Source organism: Rana temporaria, chromosome 12 (genome assembly GCF_905171775.1).
Source record: "Rana temporaria chromosome 12, aRanTem1.1, whole genome shotgun sequence".
NCBI classification, from domain to species: domain Eukaryota; kingdom Metazoa; phylum Chordata; class Amphibia; order Anura; family Ranidae; genus Rana; species Rana temporaria.
The window spans coordinates 114,521,333-114,543,524 of NC_053500.1; the positions used below are offsets into that span (position 1 = coordinate 114,521,333).

At 44.3% G+C, this 22,192-nt stretch overlaps 1 protein-coding gene across 1 annotated transcript in view; it reads right to left on the reverse strand.

Moving 5' to 3' along the window:
- Positions 1-321: 321 nt before the first annotated feature.
- LOC120918603 (protein 4.2-like) overlaps positions 322-22,192 on the reverse strand; it is a 52,470-nt gene continuing 30,599 nt past the window's right edge. The window contains exons 11-17 of the mRNA XM_040330275.1: positions 20,093-20,259; positions 18,827-18,960; positions 16,789-16,949; positions 14,214-14,489; positions 9,382-9,536; positions 4,702-4,835; positions 322-646 (exon numbers count right to left, since the gene is read on the reverse strand). Of these exons, the coding sequence (XP_040186209.1) occupies positions 400-646; positions 4,702-4,835; positions 9,382-9,536; positions 14,214-14,489; positions 16,789-16,949; positions 18,827-18,960; positions 20,093-20,259 (1,274 nt within the window). The 3' untranslated portion in view covers positions 322-399. The remainder of the gene's footprint in view (positions 647-4,701; positions 4,836-9,381; positions 9,537-14,213; positions 14,490-16,788; positions 16,950-18,826; positions 18,961-20,092; positions 20,260-22,192) is intronic.

The window sequence follows — 22,192 nt, forward strand, 5'->3', positions numbered from 1 at the left end:
AAAAATAAAAACCGCAGAGGTGATCAAATACCACCAAAAGAAAGCTCTATTTGTGGGAAAAAAAGGACGTAAATTTTGTTTTGGAGCCACGTCGCACGACCGCGCAATTGTCCGTTAAAGCGACGCAGTGCCGGAAGCTGAAATTTCACCTGGGCAGGAAGGGGGTATATGTGCCCAGTAAGCAAGTGGTTAAAAGCAAAATGGAAGGATGAGGTAAGTGAAGGAGGACTGCACTAAGGTAAAAGAAAGCTATTTAGGAAAAAAAAAATTGTACCTTTACAACCCCTTTAAGAGATTCAAGCCCCCACTCCTTCCCTCAAGAAGTTTTGGATTGACTTTATTTTCATATGGCATTATAATCCAACAGTTCATTATGAATCACATTGTTGGCCATTTGGATTACTCTTTGTTTCTGGCCTGTAGCTTAGTCCTGGATGTTTGTACAATATTTTCCTTTTGGTTTTTCAAATCAATTACATTTCCTTTTAAGAATAATCTTAATGGCTGGACCTCGACACCCTGGCAGCGTGTCACATCTCTGAACTGCCTGCAGTCGAATTTCATGCGAAATTTCAGAAAGCCCGTTTGGGTTGGAGAAAAACTGATGCGGCAATCTCTTTCACTTCCTGGTTCAATGTTATCACATCTGTAATGAAGATTAACGATAAATTTAGCTCAAGGCTTGCCGTGTTTTAATCTGAATTCTGGTCATATATGAAGAAAACACTATTTAATGCAGTACTAGTCATTAAAAATAATGTATTTATATGTACTGTAACTGCGGCAGCACAGTGTCTAGTGGTTAGCACTTCTGCCTTGCAGCCCTTGGGTCATCAGTTTGAGTCCCAGTCCAGTGGCGGCCCGCCCATAGGGGGCGCCCGGGCGCCGCCCCCCCTCCTGTAGGCAAAAAAATAAATATATATATATATATATATTTTTTTTTGGCCCCTTTAAGAAAGAAACTTAAAAAAAAAAAAAATTCTTTAATGGGTTGGGATTGAGCGCCGGCCACCATTTCCCTATGAAGCGCCGTGTCACTACAATCTAGACATGGCGCTTCATTTGCGGGCTTTTAGCTTGAATATGGGCGCATTGAAAAGCGCTGATATGCTTCCCGTGCCTCTCTGAGCGCCGGGAGCATTACTACTGTGACTTCCGGCTATTCGTCTTACAGACGAAAATCGGAAATGACGTCACGCGGCACTTTCTCTGAAGTTCACACTGCCCGAGCGGAGTGAAGCTGGCGCTGCTAAGGTAAGCCAGCCAAGCCACAGAATTCAGTTCAAATTGGATTTGATTTATCGCCCCATTAGGTCATCAGCGGACAGCAGTGCACTGCCTGATCCCCACCCATCCACCTTGGAGCCTGTTATTGTATTTAGACTGCTGGGACTTGTAGTTCTCCACCATCTCCTGGGGCTCAGGTGCATGCAATCCACCCTCTATGGGACTACAAGTCCCAGCAGTGAGAAAAACTGAACAAATATGGTGGATTGCATGCACCTGAGCCCCAGGAGATGATGGAGAACTACAAGTCCCAGCAGGTTATAATATAAAGCTCTGAGGTGGATGGATGTCTGGACAGTGACAATTGATGGGCACAGTGGTGACATTTGATGGGCACAGTGGTGACAATTGGTGGCACAGTGGTGACAATTGATGGCACAGAGGTAACAGTTGATGGCATGGCACAGTGGTGACAATTGATGGCACAGTGGTAACAATTGATGGCATGGCACAGTGGTGACAATTGATGGCACAGTGGTAACAATTGATGGCATGGCACAGTGGTGACAATTGATGGCACAGTGGTAACAATTGATGGCATGGCACAGTGGTAACAATTGATGGCATGGCACAGTGGTGACAATTGATGGCACAGTGGTAACAATTGATGGCATGGCACAGTGGTGACAATTGATGGCACAGTGGTGACAATTGATGGCACAGTGGTAACAATTGATGGCATGGCACAGTGGTGACAATTCAAGGCACAGTGGTGACAATTGATGGCACAGTGGTAACAATTGATGGCATGGCACAGTGGTGACAATTGATGGCACAGTGGTGACAATTGATGGCAAAGTGGTGACAATTGATGGCATGGCAAAGTGGTGACAATTGATGGCATGGCAAAGTGGTGACAAATGATGGCATAGTGGCTGTGTTTGATGGCATGGCACAGTGGTTGCGTTTTGATGGCACAGTGGTTGCGTTTTGATGGCACAGTGGCTGCGTTTGATGGCACAGTGGTGATAATTGATAGGCCGAGTGAGGCTGCAATTGATTTTTTTTTTTTTTCGTTTGCGCCCCCCCAAAAAATTTGAGCACCAGCCGCCACTGTCCCAGTCACAACTCTACCTGCCTTGAGATTTCATATTTCTTCCCACACTTCAAAAAAATGCTGGTAGATTATATATAGAGAAAATAAAGGGCCAAGGGGGTAGCACATCCAAATAAATTATAAATTAAAAACTTAGGACTTTTGTGGGCGGACTTTAAAGGTACCAGAAAGGAATTAACAAAAAAAAAAAAAAAAAAATTTTAATAGATATTATTATTATTTTTTACAAAAAATCACATTAAAAACATACAGATTTTGACTCTCCATTGGGGTCATACAATAAATAACAATTCCCTATTAATACATATAGGACAACATTGGTCTACGTTTCGCTTGTCGCTTCCTCAGGACTTATTGTCACATCAAAGAAAAGGGAATTGAAATTAGCAGAAACCTTCAAATGCGCGACATGCCTCATATCTACCCGCACTGGTCGGTATATGAAAATGATTGGATCATAGACAGCACTATAGCTTTAAGCCTAGGCAGGTGGCCTTGAGTGTCATGCAAGGAATAGATTACCAGACAATAACAAGCGCCCAGAGGCGATTAAGTTTGCATGTGTTGCGCTATATAAGTATTCATTCATTCATTCATTCATAACCAAGAGTTACTTCATTTATCTGTAGCATATATGTAGATGTTGGTGCAAAGGAGCACAATTGCACCAGTCAAAAATATACTATTCAACATATATTGGAGTCCAATACTGGTCAGACACTACACTTAGTAGCAGGGGCGGACTGACAACTCATGGGGCCCCCGGCCTTACAGATGGTCACCACGCCAGGAGGCAGTGCAGAGGCAGGGCAGCTAAAATCTCTGGATTTTCACATCAAAAGAATGTCAGTTTCGGATATATCAGGGACAGATGTAAAAAAAACATAGATTTTTACATACTGTCCCTGGTTTTACTGAGCCTGGCAACCCTGATGGGACCCCCTAGTGGCATGGGGCCCTCGGGCAGTCTTTTCCACATTTTCACAGCTCTTACTGTGAAGAAACCTTTCCGTATATGGAGATGAAATCTCTTTTCCTCTAGACGTAAAGCGTGCCCCCTTGTCCTCAGTGTTGACCGTAAATAGACCCCTTATATATTTGTACATGTTGATCATATCCCCCCTTATTCTCCTCTTCTAAAGAGTGAATGCATTTAGTTCTTCTAATCTTTCCTCATAGCTGAGCTCCTCCATGCCTCTTATCAGTTTGGTTGCTCTTCTCTGCACTTTCTCCAGTTCTCCGATATCCTTTTTGAGAACTGGGGCCCAAAACTGAACTGCATATTCCAGATGAGGTCTTACTATTGATTTGTACAGGGGCAAATTCAATTTAATACCGGAGGGATCAGAAGGCCCTACTCATTAGAACTTACAATCTAAGAGGGATGGTCAAGTGTTATACAAAGGTAATAACTGGGGGGATGGTGTGGGCAGTATAGGCTTCTCTGAAGAGAGAAGTTTTCAGGGTACGTCAAAAAGTGGAGAGAGTAGAAGATAGTCAAACAGATTGGGGTCGGGAGTTCCATAGCATAAGAGAGGGTCAGGAGAAGTCCTAGAGGTGAGTATGGGAAGAGGTGATGCAAGCTAGAAAGCAGGAGGTCTTAGGAGGAATAGAAAAAAAGATTTGGTTAGTATTTTGAGACTAGGTTAGTGATGTAGCTGGGGGCCAAGCTGTTGATGGCTTTGTAAGTTGTTGTTAGTATTTTGAATTTAGTTTGTTGGGTGAGTGGCAGCCAATGGAGGGATTGACAGAGAGGAGTAGCAGACGCTGAATGTTTGGTAATGTGGATAAGTCTGGCAGCAGCATTCATGATGGACTGAAGAGGGGATAGCCTATGTAAAGGTAAGCCAATGAGTAGGGAGTTGCAGTAGTCAAGACAAGAGATGACTAGAGAGTGGCATCATTGGTTTAGAAAGGGGCGTATTTCAGAGATGTTGCAGAGGTTGGGTAGGTAGACTTTGGGCAGTGATTGGATGTGGAGCCAAAATTAGTGTTCAGAGTCCAGGATAACGCCTAGCACCCTGGCATGCAGGGACAAGTTGATAGTTGTGCCACTGATCTTGACAGTGATTATGACACTGAGGGGGGATTTACTAGACTTGCGCACACAGAATGTGGTGCCATCTGTAAATGGTAACCAGTCAGCTTTCAGGTTTAAATGTCAAAGCTTAGTTGAAGAAGCTGAAGTTAGAAGCTGATAGGTTACTGTGCACAGCTGCACCACATTCCAATTTTAGTACATATACCCCTCATTATTACACAATGAGATGGATTGACTTGTTCTTGTAGTATGTATTGTGAAAGTGACTTTGATTTTTGTCTGTATTTAGATTTTATTGACATCCATAAATACTCACTTGTAGGATCTTTCTTTGTGTATAAGGCCTTCTCCAGTTACTGTTACAGTGCAGTCTTCTAGCTCCTTCTCAAGGGGGTTTGAGATTGTGATTATGGCTGGTATAGGCTTGTATAGTGGTGCTTCTTCTGGCATCTGTAAAAGTAATAATACTGTATATTTGCTTCAAACATTAAAGCCTAACTCCAGTCAAAGCTTTTTGAATTATTTTGGGAAGCGAATAAGGGTCTCTGCTGGAAAACTAACACTGCACATCACCCTGAACACACCATCCCCACTGTGAAACATGGTGGTGGCAGCATCAAGTTGTGGTGATGCTTTTCTTTAGCAGGGACTTGGAAGTTGGATGAAGCCAAATACAGTGCAATCTTATGGGCCGTACACACGACCGAACATGTCTGCTGAAACTGGTCCGCGGACCAGTTTCAGCAGACATGTTCGGTCGTGTGTAGGCCCGAGCGGACAGGATTCCAGCATACATTTGCCCGCCGGGCCTTTTTCCAGCGGGCAAATATTTCTGGACTTGTTTTAAAACAGCCCGCTGAAATCCTGCCCGCTCGGACATGTTCGGTCGTCTGTACAGACCTACCGTACATGTCCGAGCGCCCGCCATCCCTTGCATGCGTCGAATGACTTTGACGCATGCGTGGAAGCATTGAACTGGCAGGGCCGCCCACGTCGCCACGTCATCGTCGCGGCGACGGCGTGGACTTTTAATATATGGACACCTACCTGTCCAGGGAGCCAGCGATGTCGGCAACCCAGCCGATCTTTGAATCGGCTGTCGGGTGAAGCCGCTGCCATTCCTGGTAAGGGAACCTGACAGCGAAGCCTTTTGGGTTGGCAGCCGGTTCGCTACTGCGCATGCACGACGCGTGTCTGCTTTCTAATTGGTCCAGCAGCAGAGGAAGGAAGAGGGGCCTGAACTTCTTAAAAACTGCACCGCTGCCCCGTCTCCCGGAAGTGGGGAATGGTATCTGTGAAAAAACTTCACTCTCTAGATGTGCAAAGCTGATAGAGACCCAAAAAGACTGGCAGCTGTAATTGCAGTGAAATGTGGTTCTACAAAGTATTGACTCAGGGGGGGTTGAATACAAATGCCCCCCACACTTTTCACATAGTTTTAAATATTTTTTTACAAATAAATATCATGTTACTTCTACTTCACAATTATGTGCCACTTTGTGTTGGTCTATCACATAAAATGCCAATAAAATACATTAAAATTTTTGGTGTTAACATGACAAAATGTGGAAAATTTCGAAAGTTCTTGAGATGATTTGTATCATCGGAAGACTGGGCAACAGAATGAACTCTGAGCATGCATAGTGTCCTGGGTTTCCCTAATTCAGTGTTTTTCAACCTATTTCCAGTCAAGGCACCCTTTGAAAATTATGGACAACCTCGAGGCACCCCATTCTAAAAATTTAAAAACTAATTTCAAGTAGGACACCCAACGTTAGAGGGGAATTATTCTTCTAAAGCAAATACACTTTTGTAAACTGGTACTGACTAGTATGCCAATGTTTCTCTTCTTCCTCATGTGACCCCAACGCTGATAGAGCGAGGCAGGAGAGGAGGATACAAGGATGCTATGCAGACACTTGACATCCTCCATATCAACTGATGATGCCATTGGTCGTTAGGATGCTGGCAGCTAGAAGGTTGTAATGGTGCACAGTGAAAACCTGTGGCTTTGTGTTACTAAAAAGCAGCATTTTGCTAAGGCACCCCTGAAGAAACCTCAAGGCACCCTGGTTGAAAAAGGCTGCCCTAATTAATGCCCATCTGCTTCTTTTGGAATACATTTCAGGAACATTAAAACAAAAGGGCCCGGATTCACAGACATCGGCGTATATTTCTGCCGGCGTAGCGCATCTCATATGCGCTACGCCAACGTAACATAGAGAGGCAAGCAGAGTATTCACAAAGCACCTGCTCCCCACGTTGCGCCAGCGTAACGTAAATTCTTCGGCGTAAGCCGGCCTAATTCAAAGTAGGTGGAAGTGGGCGTGATCCATTTAAATGAACCGTGACCCCATGCAAATGATGGGCCGAACGAACGGCGCATGCGCCGTCCCGTGGAAGCATCCCAGTGCGCATGCTCAGAATCACGTCGAAAATACTCCCTAAGATACGTTGAATCACTGCCTACGACGTGAACGTAACCTACGCCCAGCCCTATTCACGTACTATGTAAACGATGTAAAATCTGACGGCTGTGTTCCCTGGTCCATACCTTTGCATGACTTGCGCCTCCTATATGAGAAATAACTTTACGCCGGACGTACGACTTACGCAAACCGCGTATCTGATCCGCCGGGCGCAACTACGTTCGTGTATCGCCGTATTTCCCTCATTTGCATATTGGAATCGAAATTCCCATATGCCTCCAGCGTAAATATGCGCCCAAGATACGCCGGCGTAGGCAAGTTGCGCCGGTCGGAAGAAGCCTATTTTTAGGCGTATCTTGCTTTGTGTGCACAGCGCACAGATACGACGGCGCACATTTACACTTACGCGGCGTATCTCGAGATACGTTGGCGTAAGTGCTACGTGAATCCGGGCCAAGGTGTGCAAAGTCTTATGCCGCGTACACACGACCGTTTTTCATGACGAGAAAATGCCATTTTTTTAATTGGTCGTGGAAAAAGGTAGTGTGTATTCTCCAGAGCATTTTTCTCGATGAGAAAAATGGGCGATTTTTTTTTTTAGAACCTGCTCTATTTTTTCTCATCGTTTTTCACGTCGTTGAAAACAGTTGTGTGTACGCTTTAACGAGGGGGGAAAAAACGTGCATGCTCAGAAGCAAGTTATGAGACGGGGAAATTAGCAAAAGCATCCTAAAGGGTGGCGCCATTCGAATGGAACTTCCCCTTTATAGTGCCGTTGTACGTGTGGTTGTACCTGTTGTCGTACCTGTTGTCGTACCTGTTGTCGTACGTGTTGTACATCACCGCGCTTTGCTCAAGCATTTTTTTCATGAACGTGTATGCAAGGCAGGCTTGAGAGGAATCACGACAAATCACGTTGAGAAAAACTTCGTTTTTTTGCATGACATGAATAAGGGTCGTGTGTACGCGGCATTACACTTATGCCTTGTTTCCACTGAACGGAACGATTCGGGTCAGTAGATTTGGAACGGTTTAGAACGGACCGGTCTATTCTCGTGAGCATTTCCACTGCAAATCGGACTGTCGGGACCATACAGGATTTAGAAAAAATGCCTAGCACGTCCACCAATCAGTGGAATGTATTGCATCTCCGCCCTAATGGAACCGTTCCATTTTCTATGGCCCCACATCTGAAGCAGGACCCAGAATGGTCCGGTACGGTTCGGTTTTATGGCACACTTTCATAATGGAAACCGATCCGCTCAGTGGAAACGAGGCATTCGTTTTCTTTAGAGGCCACAGCTCTTAGGCTTTATTTACACTTGTGTTGCCCTCAAAAGAGTGATCCAAGTTCAGTTTGTTCTTCAGGAGGTATTTGTCAAATGGTAAGGAGGTGTTATATCGCCTCCTCACCACCTGTTTTAACCCCTCAAACATTGCACTAGCGAGCTGCAACCACATGCATAACACACAGTTGCAGGCACCCCCATTCACTTGAATGGGTCACGTTCAGAGGGCAGCACTGACCACTAAGACCCCATTCACACCTCCGCGACAAAACGCCCGATGCCGGACGCTCGTGCCGCTGGAGGGGAGAATTCCCATTGCTGTCTATGAGATGGTTCACATCTCATAGACGCCGTACGCCTGTCGCCTGAAAAAAAGTCCCGGACCCTTTTTTTCAGGCGGCATTGGTGTTCGGCCATACAAAGCAATGGGAAGGCTTTGTTAAATAAAAAAAAATAAAAAAAAGTTACACACTCGCGGCAAAATACGCCGCGTACGTGGCGTATCTTGTCGCGGAGGTGTGAATGCAGCCTAAATGTGACAGCAGGGGTCATTTTTACTGAGCCGCAAAGCAAGCACCCATGGCATATGCATATCTTCCTTGCTTCCTTTGCAGCTTAAGGGGGAGCAGTTGAGAGGCGATAAAAATGTGGCGTTTGTACCTCCCCCAACCACAAGTGTAAAGGAGGCCTTACACTCAGAGCAAGCTTTTTCTCTACAGTATGCTGGCAGGAGACAGATATTTCTACTGAGGCTTTCACTGCATTTTAAAGAAAAAAAAAAAGGTTATGCCACGTACACACGATCGGTTCATCCGATGAAAATGGACCGATGGATTTTTTCATCAGATATCCGATGAAGCTGACTTTTATCAGTCTTGCCTACACACTATCAGTTAAAAATCCGATCGTGTCCAACGCAGTGACGTAAAACACAACGACGTGCAGAGAAAAATGAAGTTCAATGCTTCGACTTGATTCTGAGCATGCGTGGATTTTTGACCGATGGATTTCCCCACAGACGATCGTTTTTTTCTATCGTTTTTTTAACCATCAGAAAATTTTAAAACAGGTTCTATTTTTTTTCACCGATGAGAAAAAAAACGATGGGGCCCACACACGATCGGTTCGTCTGATGAAAGCGGTCCATCGGTCCTATGCCCTGTGTACAGGGCATAGGACTTAACACACCATTTGTTTAAGTGCACAGTGAATGTATTCAGCTTACTTATACAATTGGGCTTTACTTTTATTGTCTTTCTGTATGTTGCTCAGGGTTACCTTGATAGCAATCTGGGGTTTGTACAGAATCACATTCCTGCTTGAGCAGTATGTTCTGGTGACATCTTTCACAAGACCGATGAGCCTCACCGCGTTGCTCTCCACAGGGGAAACTGCATACTGTAGTCGTGAAATCTGAGTTTTGAACATATGGCCTGATGATAGAAAAATATAGTTAATAAAAAACACAAAATCCAAATACCTGGCTTTTAACTTTGTTTAATTTGTAAATCAATGGAAAATAATTATTCATAGAATTTAGACAAACCACACACAAGTAGGGGTGGTACCATCATCCCAAGTAAATATAGGCAGTGAAATTACACAGAGATATTTTGGACTTTCATTGGAACCAAAATATAACACATATTAAAAACTGATAACATATAAAAAAAATATTTTTTGATTAATAAAAAGTTCTTAGTAAACGAATCATGTGATATTGTATACAAATTACTTAGTCCATTGTGTACCCAAACCACAACATTCGTTGTATAAACCATTCATTCTTCTTCAGGAGATGAGGAAAGAAGCATGACCCTATAAAGATAACATTTCAATGACAAATACTTAAATACGTAGGCCCAGATTCACAGAGAGCGGGCGCACATTACGCCGCCGTAGCGCAAATAAAATACGCTACGCCGACGCAGCGCAGAGAGGCAAGCATGGAATTCACAAAGCCACTGCTCCCAAAACTGTGCTGGGTTTCAAAGGCGTAAGTCGGCGTAGGTGGAAGTGGTCGTGAGCCATGCAAATGAGGCGTGACCCCATGCAAATGATGGTCCGGACGCCAGACAGATACGTATCACTAATTGTGCATGCGCCGGGACGTGGACGCATCCCTCTGTGCATGCTCACAACCATGTCGGAACAACTGCCTAAGATACGCCGGATCACTGCGTACGCCATGAACGTAACCTACGCCCAGCCAGACACACATCCAACGTAAACAACGTAAAATACGCCAGCTTGAGTTCCCTGGTGCAGACCTTTGCATGTATGCTGCTGGGTTACACCTGCTTTATGGGGCTTAACTTTACGCGCACATCGCGTAGCCTGCGTCGGGCGCACGTACGTTCGTGAATCGCCGTATTTCCCTCATTTGCATATTTGAATGGCTAAACAATGGGAGCGTCTAGCCTAAATGTGCGCCTACGCTACGCCGGCGTAGGCAAGTTACGTCGGCGGGTTGAAGCCAGTTTTTAGGCGTATTTTAGTTTGTGGGTCCGACGCACAGATACGACGGCGCATATTTGCACTTACCCGGCGTATCTTGAGATACGTCGGCGCAAGTGCACAGTTTTTAGGCGTATTTTAGTTTGTGGGTCCGACGCACAGATACGACGGCGCATATTTGCACTTACCCGGCGTATCTTGAGATACGTCGGCGCAAGTGCTTTGTGAATCCGGGCCGTAATATGTATTTTCTGAATGCAATGCACAAGAAAACAAGTTGGGCCTCTGTGTGGACCTGCAACAAGGGGAAGCCATACCACTGCAGCCACCTACACATACACATCATTTGACACCTTCTCATTCCAACAAACAGCCTTCAGTAATAATGCTAAGCGCACAATGCTGGGTGTGGCTAACGGGGGGGGGGGGGGGGGGTATGTTCTGCCGCAGTTCCAGAACATGGCTCAATCATGGGGTTTTCCAGCCCCCCCCAACCTCACGCGAGAAGATCCCTGCGAGATTTCAGTCCTTAGTTTGCAGGTTCTTTTAGGGTAGGAAGTTTCCCCTCTTACCCAAATAACTTCCCAATAACTTCCCAATAACTTCCTTCCAGATTTTATGTTTTCTGTATGATCATAACTTGCTTTCAACAACTCAGAAAGCAGAGTAGAATACAGCGGACTGGAGTGGCTGCCTGGAATCTCAATTCATGACCCATGGCATGGTACAGAGTGGAGACGATCTCTATGTACTATACATGCCCATTGTGGAATACATACAGTGCCAGTGCTAGTTATTGTCTAGACCAGTGGTGGTCAACTTGAAAATCATAGAGGACCTCAAGTGCAGCCCCTGATACTTCCAGAGGGCCACACAATAGCAGCACATTTTTGCACCTCACCGCCTCCTTTTTTGCAATTTATCACAATGTTTTGGGGAGGGCAAAACTGAAATTTGAAGGGTGCATCCCACCCAAGCACCCCCTCTAGATCTGGCCTTGTATATGAACTGTAATGTTCAGCACTGGTGCGCCTATTTGGTGTCCACGTTAATTCTGGTTCACAACAATTGCGCTTATTTGTCGCCAATCTTATACCCGGTGGGTGCCTCTCTAGTGCCCATCTTATGCCCTGTTTGTGCCCATCGTGCACCTACACACATACTGGGTACTGACTGACATAAACACAGAGGATTATGTGGGCGGTGATTGGTTAGCAGACACAAGAGTTGGGACTTTGTTGTGAGAGTGGCCTGTTTTTGATCAGACATTGAAGCGGACCTGCCCCGCGTTTATTAGGCATCAGATCCCTGAATACCTACCGGTGGTTCTAGCAGTTAATGGTGGGGTGTGGAGGAAGAAGGGAGAGTGCATGCAGCTGACAAGAATCCCCAATGTTTGAAGTGTGTGTGAGACCACAGGAGTCCCCATCCACCCTGCACATATTGCAGCCTTTGAGGCCAAAGTTTCTAGACTGTAAGCTCTAAGGGCCCTCTGATCCTTCCTGTATTGAATTGAATTGTAACTGTACTGTCTTCCCTGATGTTGTAAAGCGCTGCGCAAACTGTTGGCGCTATAAAAAACCTGTATAATAATAATAATAACAATCTAACTAGATAAATAAATTTAGAGATGCCTATTAATGCAACACCCGCAAATAGCCCCAAATGCCTCCAAGGAGGAGCTCAGCTGATAAGGTATTTGGAATTAGAGGAACTGAATTTATTCACTCTTGAGAAGAGGAGATTAAGGGGGGATATGATCAACATGTACAAATATATAAGGGGTCCATATAGTGAACTTGGGGCCAGATTCACATATAACTGCGGCGGCGTAATGTATCGTCTATACGTTACACCGCCGCAAGTTTTCAGCGCAAGTGCCTGATTCACCAAGCACTTGCCTGTAAACTTACGGCGGTGAAACATAAAGGCGTCCGGCGCAAGCCCGCCTAATTCAAAAGGGGCGTGTACCATTTAAATTAGGCGCGCTCCCACGCCGGACGTACTGCGCATGCTCCGTTTTGAAATTCCCGCCATGCTTTGCGCGAAGTGATGTCATTTTTTTGAACGGCGACGTGCGTAACGTACTTTCGTATTCCCGGACGTCTGAAAATGAAATTCGATCCAGGAACGACGGCCATACTTTAACATGGCTCGTCTAAAGTTTAGCCATGTTAAAGCATGTTAACGGGAAAAAACGACTAGCGACGACATAACAAACGCGAAAACCTTTGTGGATCGCCGTAAAAGCTCATTTGCATACCCGACGTGGGAAAACGACGCAAACTCCAGCCAGCGGCGGCCGAAGTATTGCATCCTAAGATCCGACGGTGTGAGTCAATTACACCTGTCGGATCTTAGGGCTATCTATGCGGAACTGATTCTATGAATCAGTCGCATAGATACACTCAGAGATACGACGGCGTATCAGGAGATACGCCGTCGTATCTCTTCTGTGAATCTGGCCCTATGCTTTTACCCATCATGAGATGTTTCTTGTGGGACTGCTTGGTAATGAGACACCTTTTTGTAGGCCATCAGTTGAGAGTGAACCAGCTGATATTAGTTTGCACTGACAAGGGGCAGGATGGCTTTCTAATTACTAATACATTTCAGCTGGTGTCTTGGCTTTCAATGCTTTTTTGCACCTCCCATTCAGTGTTCAATACTTTTTCCCTTTGTCATTACATTTTATTGCACATAACTTAATTTCTGAATTTATTTGTTTTGGTTTCTTTGTATGTATGGATTGCATGGGTTGTTACTGACACATGTTGAAAATGTCATGTCAATAGCACCTTTAGAAATATATTTACCTAGAAAAATCTTGAAGTGTTCTACACTTATTTTACCTGTAGTATTTGCATGTGTCAGGATTATATTATTTTACTGTACTAAACAGTCCGGGGCAGATTCACATACAATTGCATGGGCGCAGCGTATGTGAGATACGCTACGCCGCTGTAACTTACTTTTGAAAGCTTTGAATCCAGAAAGAATTTGCGCCGTAAGTTACAGCGGCGTAGTGTATCTCTTGCGGCGTAACGGCGTGTAATTCAAATCGGCGAGTAGGGGGCGTGTTTCATTTAAATGAAGCGCGTCCCCGCGCCAAACGAACTGCGCATGCGCCGTCCCTAAATTTCACGCCGTGCATTGCGCTAAATGACGTCGCAAGGACGTCATTGTTTTGACGTGGACGTAAATTACGTCCAGCCCCATTCACGGACGACTTACGCAAACAAAAAAAAATATTTTCAAATTCGACACGGGAACGACGGCCATACTTAACATTGCGTACGCCACCAAATAGCAGCTTTAACTATACGCCGAAAAAAGCCGAACGGAAACGACGTAAAAGAATGCGACGGCCGCTCGTACGTTCGTGGATCGTCGGAAATAGCTAATTTGCATACTCGACGCGGAATACGACGGGAACGCCACCCAGCGGACGCCGAAGAATTGCATCTAAGATCCGAAGGTGTACGAAGACGTACGCCTGTCGGATCTAACCCAGATGCCGTCGTATCTTGTTTTGACGCGGGAAATTTGAAAGTACGCCAGCGTATCAGTAGATACGCCGGCGTACTTCCTTTATGGATCTGCCCCTCCATGTTTAGCTGATGACAATATCATGCACGTGTTTGTTTAATTACCTCCTTTCCCATGGAAAGACAAATCAAAGCTTTCTTGCCAGAAATGGATGCTGCCATTGCCATCCTCATCAATGTACTCTGCGGTAAGGCAAACATAAAGGTTTTTTTGCACTTCTCTTTTGTTAGAGACTTCCAGTGAAAAGGGGATGTCATGTCCATAGAACGCTTTGTCTTCTGTGTGGATGCTGAGGCTGATGGGAGCACTGGACTCTCCCTCTTCTGACAAAATAGTGGCTTCTGAAATTTTTTGGAATACCTCCCAGTGATGGACAGACCCTGTAAGTAATACAAGTGTTTGCTTAGATATCCCTTCAGAGTGGCACAATATCCAATGTTTTAAATTGTAATTTCGATACATACATTTTATGTTTAATTCTACAAGTACCCAACTGCATTTTTACTTTTTTTTCTCAAATATGAAAGTAATCTGTTACACCCAGGTCAATTTAGACCACATGATAGCAAAAGACTGAGGGCCAGATTCTCGTACCTGCGGCGCAGCGTAACGTAACCCGTTTACGTTACACCGCCGCAAGTTTTCAGTCTAAGTGCCCGATCCACAAAGCACTTACCTGTAAACTTGCGGCGGTGTATCGTAAACACGTCCGGCGCAAGGCGGCCCAATTCAAATGGGGCGGGTACCATTTAAATTAGGCGCGCTCCCGCGCCGGACGTACTGCGCATGCTCCGTTCGCAAATTTCCCGACGTGCTTTGCGCGAAATTACGACACCGCCGACGTGTTGAGAATCGCGTCGTGCGTAACGTACTTTAGCCGGGAAAACAAAAAAATTCAAAAGCGACGCGGGAAAGACGGGCATACTTTAACAAAGTACCCCTATCTTTGCGACGGGAATCTAAAACTTGCGACGAGGTAACGACGGAAAAAACCTTTGTTGATCGCCGTAACTGCTAATTTGCATACCCGACGCTGGTTTACGACGCAAACTCCCCCCAGCGGCGGCCGAAGTATTGCATCCTAGGATCCGACGGTGTAATTCAATTACACCTGTCGGATCTTAGGGCTAGCTATGCGTAACTGATTCTATGAATCAGTCGCATAGTTTGAACGGCCCTAAAACAGAGATACGACGGCGTATCAGGAGATACGCCGTCGTATCTCTTTTGTAAATCTGGCCCTTAGTCGCTCCGACGCAAGTCGCTCCGTAGAGTCCACTGCTGCCGTGCACACCTTTATATTGATGTCCTTTTATTATCCAACTAATTGTAAGTTTTTTTAACCGTCATTAAAACACTCTATGGGCCAGATCCACAGCCAGCGGGCTTAACTTAAATGTTCCTATTTAAGTTACACCGCCGCAAAATTTCTACCTAAGTGCCCGATCCACAAAGCACTTACCTACAAATTTGCAGCTGTGTAACTTAAATCCGTCCGGCGCAAGGCGGGCCAAATCTAATAGGGCGAGTCCCATTTAAATTAGGCGCGCTCCCGCGCCGGACGTACTGCGCATGCTCCCGACGCTATTTTCCCGATTTACGATGCGCCGAGTTTTGAGATTCGCGACGGGTGTAAAAGAAAAAAAAAGAGTTGCGGCGGAAATTTTTTTTTTTTGTTTTTTTAAAAGGCAGCGACGCGGGATAGAAGGGTATACTTTTACATGGTGTACTAAGTTTACACTTTGTAAAAGCAGCCCTAATTTTGCGACGGCAAACTAACACTTACGGAGAAATAACGAATGGGAAAAAGCTTTGTGGATCTCCGTAAGTGCTAATTTGCATACCCAACGCGGAATTTCGACGAGAAATGCCCCCAGCGGCGGCCGCGGTACTGCATCCTAAGATCCGACAGTGTAAAACTATTACACCTGCCGGATCTTAGGAATATCTATGCGTAACTGATTCTATGAATCAGCCGCATAGATAGAAACAGGGATACGACGGCGTATCAGCAGATACGCCTGCGTATGCCTTTTGTGGATCTGGCCCTATGTTTTTACGGAATCACACTATGTGCCTTTCATTTTCCTCTATGCACTCTGGGTACGGTTTTCTGTGAGTCCTCTCCAAGCTGTTGATACCTTCCCCTGTCTTGCGTCAAGTGAAGACTCCAAGTGTATCCTGCCGATTGGTTATTCGGTTCCTGTTGATGCAGCCATCATCTACATATATTAAGCTTTGATGACCCTTTGAGCGTACGCTCACTTGGGTTCACCATATCTGGTAAGCCTCCCCTTCAACTGGTGGTGGGCACCTGTTTTCACTCACTAAAGTTATTGTGAATCACCATGGGTTTGGATTATTTTTCTGCACATGGTCCATTCTTCTATCAAGTTCTTGCATATTTATGGACTTATATTTGATTGCACTGTTATTTAGTGTTGGATAGAGACTATCAGTGTCTTTTTGCATTTTTTTAATTTTATTTTAGCGCTACAATTACCTGTCACTTCTAAAATGTGAGTGACCATTTCCTGTGCTTACATTAAAATTGTGTTTTAAACTACTACACCCAGAGGCGCCTCTTCCCTTGTTGTCTATTTTTTCTCACCTCTACCTCATGCACACAATTATTTTGCCAAGCTTACAGTCTCCCATTCAGTGCCCCAAATGACTTACATTCTTCAACATTGTTGGGTAACACTTCCAAATTCTGAAAGCTGATGATGAGCCCAAGCTTGTCACTCTGAAGTTGCACACACAGTCTTCTGTCACCCACTTGTGTTGGAGTGAAGGTAATTGGGTAGATCAAGTCACCTTCTGGCAGAATATTATGACATCTGAAAGTAGCAGTGGGACAGTCAGTAGACCACATGCAATGCAATACATGCATTTACCATATGTTTAAAATGCATTTGACATTTCAGGAGTGATCACCCGCCCATCGGAGTGGAGTTATTCACGTGACGTCACGCCGCCACAAACGCTGGCCGCGGCGGTGTTTACATGTAAGTGACCAGCGGCATTTTTTCCTGTTTTTATGTGTCTTTCCCTAATTACTGCATAATAAGTTAATAAAAGTATTACACTATGATACCCTGTTTTCTTGCTTACGGATATCATGTTGTGGTGTGAGCGGCTGAGTGTCCCCTAAAACCATCCTATTGGGAGTCCTGGATTAAGAGGATATTGGAGGCATTGGGCCAGATTCACAAAAGGGTTACGACGGCGTATCTGCTGATACGCTGTCGTATCCCTGTTTCTATCTATGCGGCTGATTCATAGAATCAGTTACACATAGATATCCCTAAGATCCGGCAGGTGTAATAGTTTTACACTGTCGGATCTTAGGATGCAGTACCGCGGCCGCCGCTGGGGGCATTTCTCGTCGTAAACCAGCGTCGGGTATGCAAATTAGCACTTACGGAGATCCACAAAGGTTTTTCCCTTTGTGAAGTCGCCGTAAGTGTTAGTTTGCCATCGCAAAGATAGGGTACCTTTTACAAAGTGTAAAGTTAGTACACCATGTAAAAGTATACCCGTCTTTCCCGCGTCGCTGTCAATTTTTTTTTACATTTTTTATTTTTCCCGACGCAACTCTTTTTTACCCGTCGCGATTCACAAAACCTCGGCGCAACGTAACTTCGCGCAAAGCACGTCGGGAAAATAGCGTCGGGAGCATGCGCAGTACGTCCGGCGCGGGAGCGCGCCTAATTTAAATGGGACTCGCCCCATTTGAATTGGCCCGCCTTGTGCCGGACTGATTTAGGATACACCGCCGCAAATTTCCAGGTAAGTGCTTTGTGGATCGGGCACTAACTTGGGCAATTTGCGGCAGTGTAACTTAAATCGGAAAAGTTACGTTGCGCCCGCTGGTTGTGAATCTGGCCCATTGTTTGGATCCATCCCTGTTGCGCATAGTGGGCTTCATATTGCTTGGTTTCATACACACTCTGGTGAGTTTGTATTGCATGTGGGGAAGGTGAAATGATGCACGGATCTAATAATGTTTGTTACTATCACAGGTGACTCCCCTTACTATTTCATTGAATTTTCATGATTTACTAAACTATGAGATTTTTTCTTTGTTCTTGGCTGGATATGACATGGTTGTGGAGGAAATGAAAAAAAGGTGTTAGCTGCTCTCTTGGTTGAGACATCACTTGTGTCTGGTGAGTGGCCACTTCTTCCATTTCTACATATTTAAAGGGACACTGCACTTTTATGGACCGTCACTTTGGATTATTTGGATATACTAGTTGGTCGTTACTTGATACATGTTTGTAACGAAGAACTATTGCACTTTGATATTTTATTTTTATTCATGGACTATTATATTTTAAAGCACTATTAGAGCTGCAATTTTTGTGTTTTTATAACTGTTCTTGATTGCCAACTGCATCTATGATGTAGAAAGAGAATCACCGCTCAAGGATACTGTTGATGAACCTCTTCACCAAATCGGAAGCCACGGGTGCTGGCAATGCATAAGATAATGCAAAATGAAGGAGGGATGTCTGGACAGCCACACTCCAAAAATTGTTGCTTTTATTGTAAAAATAAATCACAGGATACATGCCACAGCAAACAGGGTACAAGCTGACGCGTTTCACACTAAAACTTAGTGCTTAATCATAGCTCAGCAGAGACTGAGGAGTCAAAATGAAGTAGAATATTAAAAATACATAATAAAGTTACTATTATATTTAAAATGTACCTGTATATCCTCTCCTTATATACCAGACCTTTGCCTGTTGCTCTTATCACAATGTTCTTCAAGGTCTCCTTCAGAGGATTGGTTAAAGTTAGCAATGCAGTGACTGGCTGAAACTCCACAGCAACCTTTGGCATCTGTACAAAGTAAAAACATTAAAACAAGCTTAAGTGGAGCTGTTGATAAATATAAGCTTAGGGTCACATTAATTCAGTGTTTCTCAATTCCAGTCCTCAGGCCCCCCCAACAGGTCAGGTTTTCAGGATTTCCCTCAGATGAAAAGGCTGTGGTGATTACTAAGGCAGTGAAACTGATCAAATCACCTGTGCAAAATAATGGAAATCCTGAAAACCTGACCTGTTGGGGGGGCCTGAGGACTGGAATTGAGAAACACTGCATTAATTGGTTGTCACCATCTTCCCAAGTAGATGACTAGGCTTTTCAGCATGAATTAATATCTCCTAATAATCATCCATCACATTACAACCTTGGAGCAAATGGGAATTTAGCCTAATCAATTTTACACATAAGAATCCCTTTATAATGCTACACCAAGGATATATCATGTCAATTTCAATATATCCAATGTTTAAAAAAATCAATCATTGTGGACATGGACAGGTTCTTAAGAGTAAAAGCTCAGTTTACATCCAGTCCGGTAGATCCTTGTGCTAAATAATTGGTTGAAAATCATAGGTCCCTTTCACACCTGCGAACCGTATGTCCTCTTTTTCATCCATCCGTTTCGGATGAAAAAGGGACATACATTGATCCCTATGAGATATCGGGTGTCAGCGGATGAACATCTGCTGACACCCGATCTCATCAGTATCCGCAATCCTCCGATTTTGCAGACGGAGGAAAATCCTATTTTTCCACCCGTCTGCAGAGCGGATCGGGTGAACACGGACAGAGGGTCCGTGTTCATCCGATCCCCCCATAGGGGAGAGCGGAGTTCTGACAGGGCGGTCCCTGCACAGTGTGCAGTGACCGCCCTGTCATCTGCCGACTCAGAGGGGAGCACTTTAGTTTTGCTGACATTATAGTCCTAAACCCTATATGGGGTGTAAATATTATTTACTTATACCTTTCTAAAATATAGATAACTGTAATTTTGTCATGTTATTGATACAGGATGTCTGCAGTTGAAAATTATATAATCTTTAGTATTCATATTATATATTTTTAATACAAAATTCTTGAAACAGAAAATCTAAAATAGATTGGACAATTGCATTGCATATTACTTGCACCATAGCGCTTTAATACCTGTATCATTAGCTTTGGTTTACAGAGAGTCACGTCTTGTTCCGCCAAAGCAAAGCTGCTGGTTTGGCCCTTTGCATCCTTTACTAGTGCAGTCACTCTTAGCAGGTTATTATCCAGCAGAACCTCCTCATACACCAAGGGATTCATCTTGCCAGAGACACTTCTCTCTGCAACAGCACATAAGGGTCAGTTAGAGTTTAGTAATAGTATGATTTTTGTGTATAAAGTGTGGTGGTACTTTGCTCATTCAAGGCACTTTGCTCATTCAAGGTACTTTGCTCATTTAAGGCACTTTGGAGTTGCTCCCATAGCTGCTTTAAAGTAGATGTAAACCCTCCATATACCCAGTGAAGTGAACAGCCTCAGATAATACACAGAGATGAAACAAATCTCCCTACATTAGTTTTGCATGTATATCTGCTGTCTTCAGCTTTATATACTGTTTAGAAAGTGCATGTCCTGTTAGAATTTTCTCTTACTGATTCACCTGTGGGTGTGGATACTTGCTATGCACTGTGAGAGACTGAGACAGCTGATTGGAGGACAAGGCACACACCCCCTCCCCACACATGCAGAGCTTGCCTCTGAATAGTTCAGCTTTGTGCTAGTCTATTTATAGCTCCCTCCCTGGCACAAAAATCAGGCTCCCATCTCGGAAAACTTGTTAGAAGTTATCATGCTGATAGCAGAAGAATGGAGCAAGAGAAATCTATGGGACACAGTGCTTTGAAGAGAGATAGAAAAAACCCTGCAGCTATATGTGCTCAGCTCAAATTTAATGAATCGGGTTTACATCCACTTTAACTTAAAGTGATACTAAACATACAGGGGCAGATCCACATACATACGCTGCGCCCGGCGCATATGTAAGATACGCTACGCCGCTGTAACTTTCTTGTCTTTGGTTTGAATCCTCAACGAATTTGCGCCGTAAGTTACGGCGGCGTAGTGTATCTCTCGTGGCGTAAGGGCGCGGAATTCAAATTGGGCGGGTAGGCGGTGTGTTTCATTTAAATGAAGCGCGTCCCCGCGCTGAACGAACTGCGCATGCGCCGTCTGTAAAAACTCCCAGGGTGCATTGCTCCAAATGACGTCGCAAGGACGTCATTATTTTCAACGTGAACGTAAATGGCGGCCAGCCCCATTCACGAACGACTTACGCAAACAACGTAAAATTTTTAAAATTAGACGCGGGAACGACGTCGTATCTTGTTTTGTAGATAGCAAAACGAAGATACGACGCGCAAAATTTGAAATTACGCGGCGTATCAAGAGATACACCGGCGTAATTTCTTTGAGGATCTGCCCCACACTGTTTAACTTACTTTGTCCCTGCTCTTTCTGTATATGGATGATGGCACAGTACTAATCTTAATAAAAAATAATTCTTTATCGATACAGCTGTCACATGTCCCAGCTCTTTCCTAGCCTGTCTGCAGGGAAACACAAGCAGGAGGAGCTTCTAGTCATCTACTGCTGGTCACATGTTCAAAATAAAAATAAAAAACAGCCTTTGGAATACAGTGTAAAAATAAATAATCAATATCAATAAACTATTTGAAATCAAATCTTTATTATCTTTTAACAATACCATGGTGTGGACGGATTTCTGCTAGTCACAGGCCGTGTCACCCCTCTCTAGCTTGTGTCTTAGAATAATAGAGAGGTGAAGCCTCCATCAATGTCCATGTAATATCCTGCCCCCAATGTGTTTAGCTGGTTAGGGGGCATGGAGGAGGAGGGAGAAAGTCGGCTGTCATTTACCTCTGTGTATACTCTATAGTCAGATGTGACAGGGAGGAAATGCTCAGCATAGAAACTCACTGAAAACGGAGAATGTGCAGAGCTGCCACCAATACTCTGCAAAATACCCAACTGTATTGGGGACGTGATCAAAAGGGGAGATAGAGAACAGCAGGATCAACCAGGATTTTTGTTGAATACAGAAAACAAATCCCATAGTGACTGAGTGAGTATAACGAGCATGTAATACACCATTTACCATTTTTTGATAGTTTTTTTTAAGATGTGGGTTTAGTGACACTTTACCTATTCCTAAAGTGGAGGTTCCATCAAAAAAACAATTTTGCTTTAAACTGT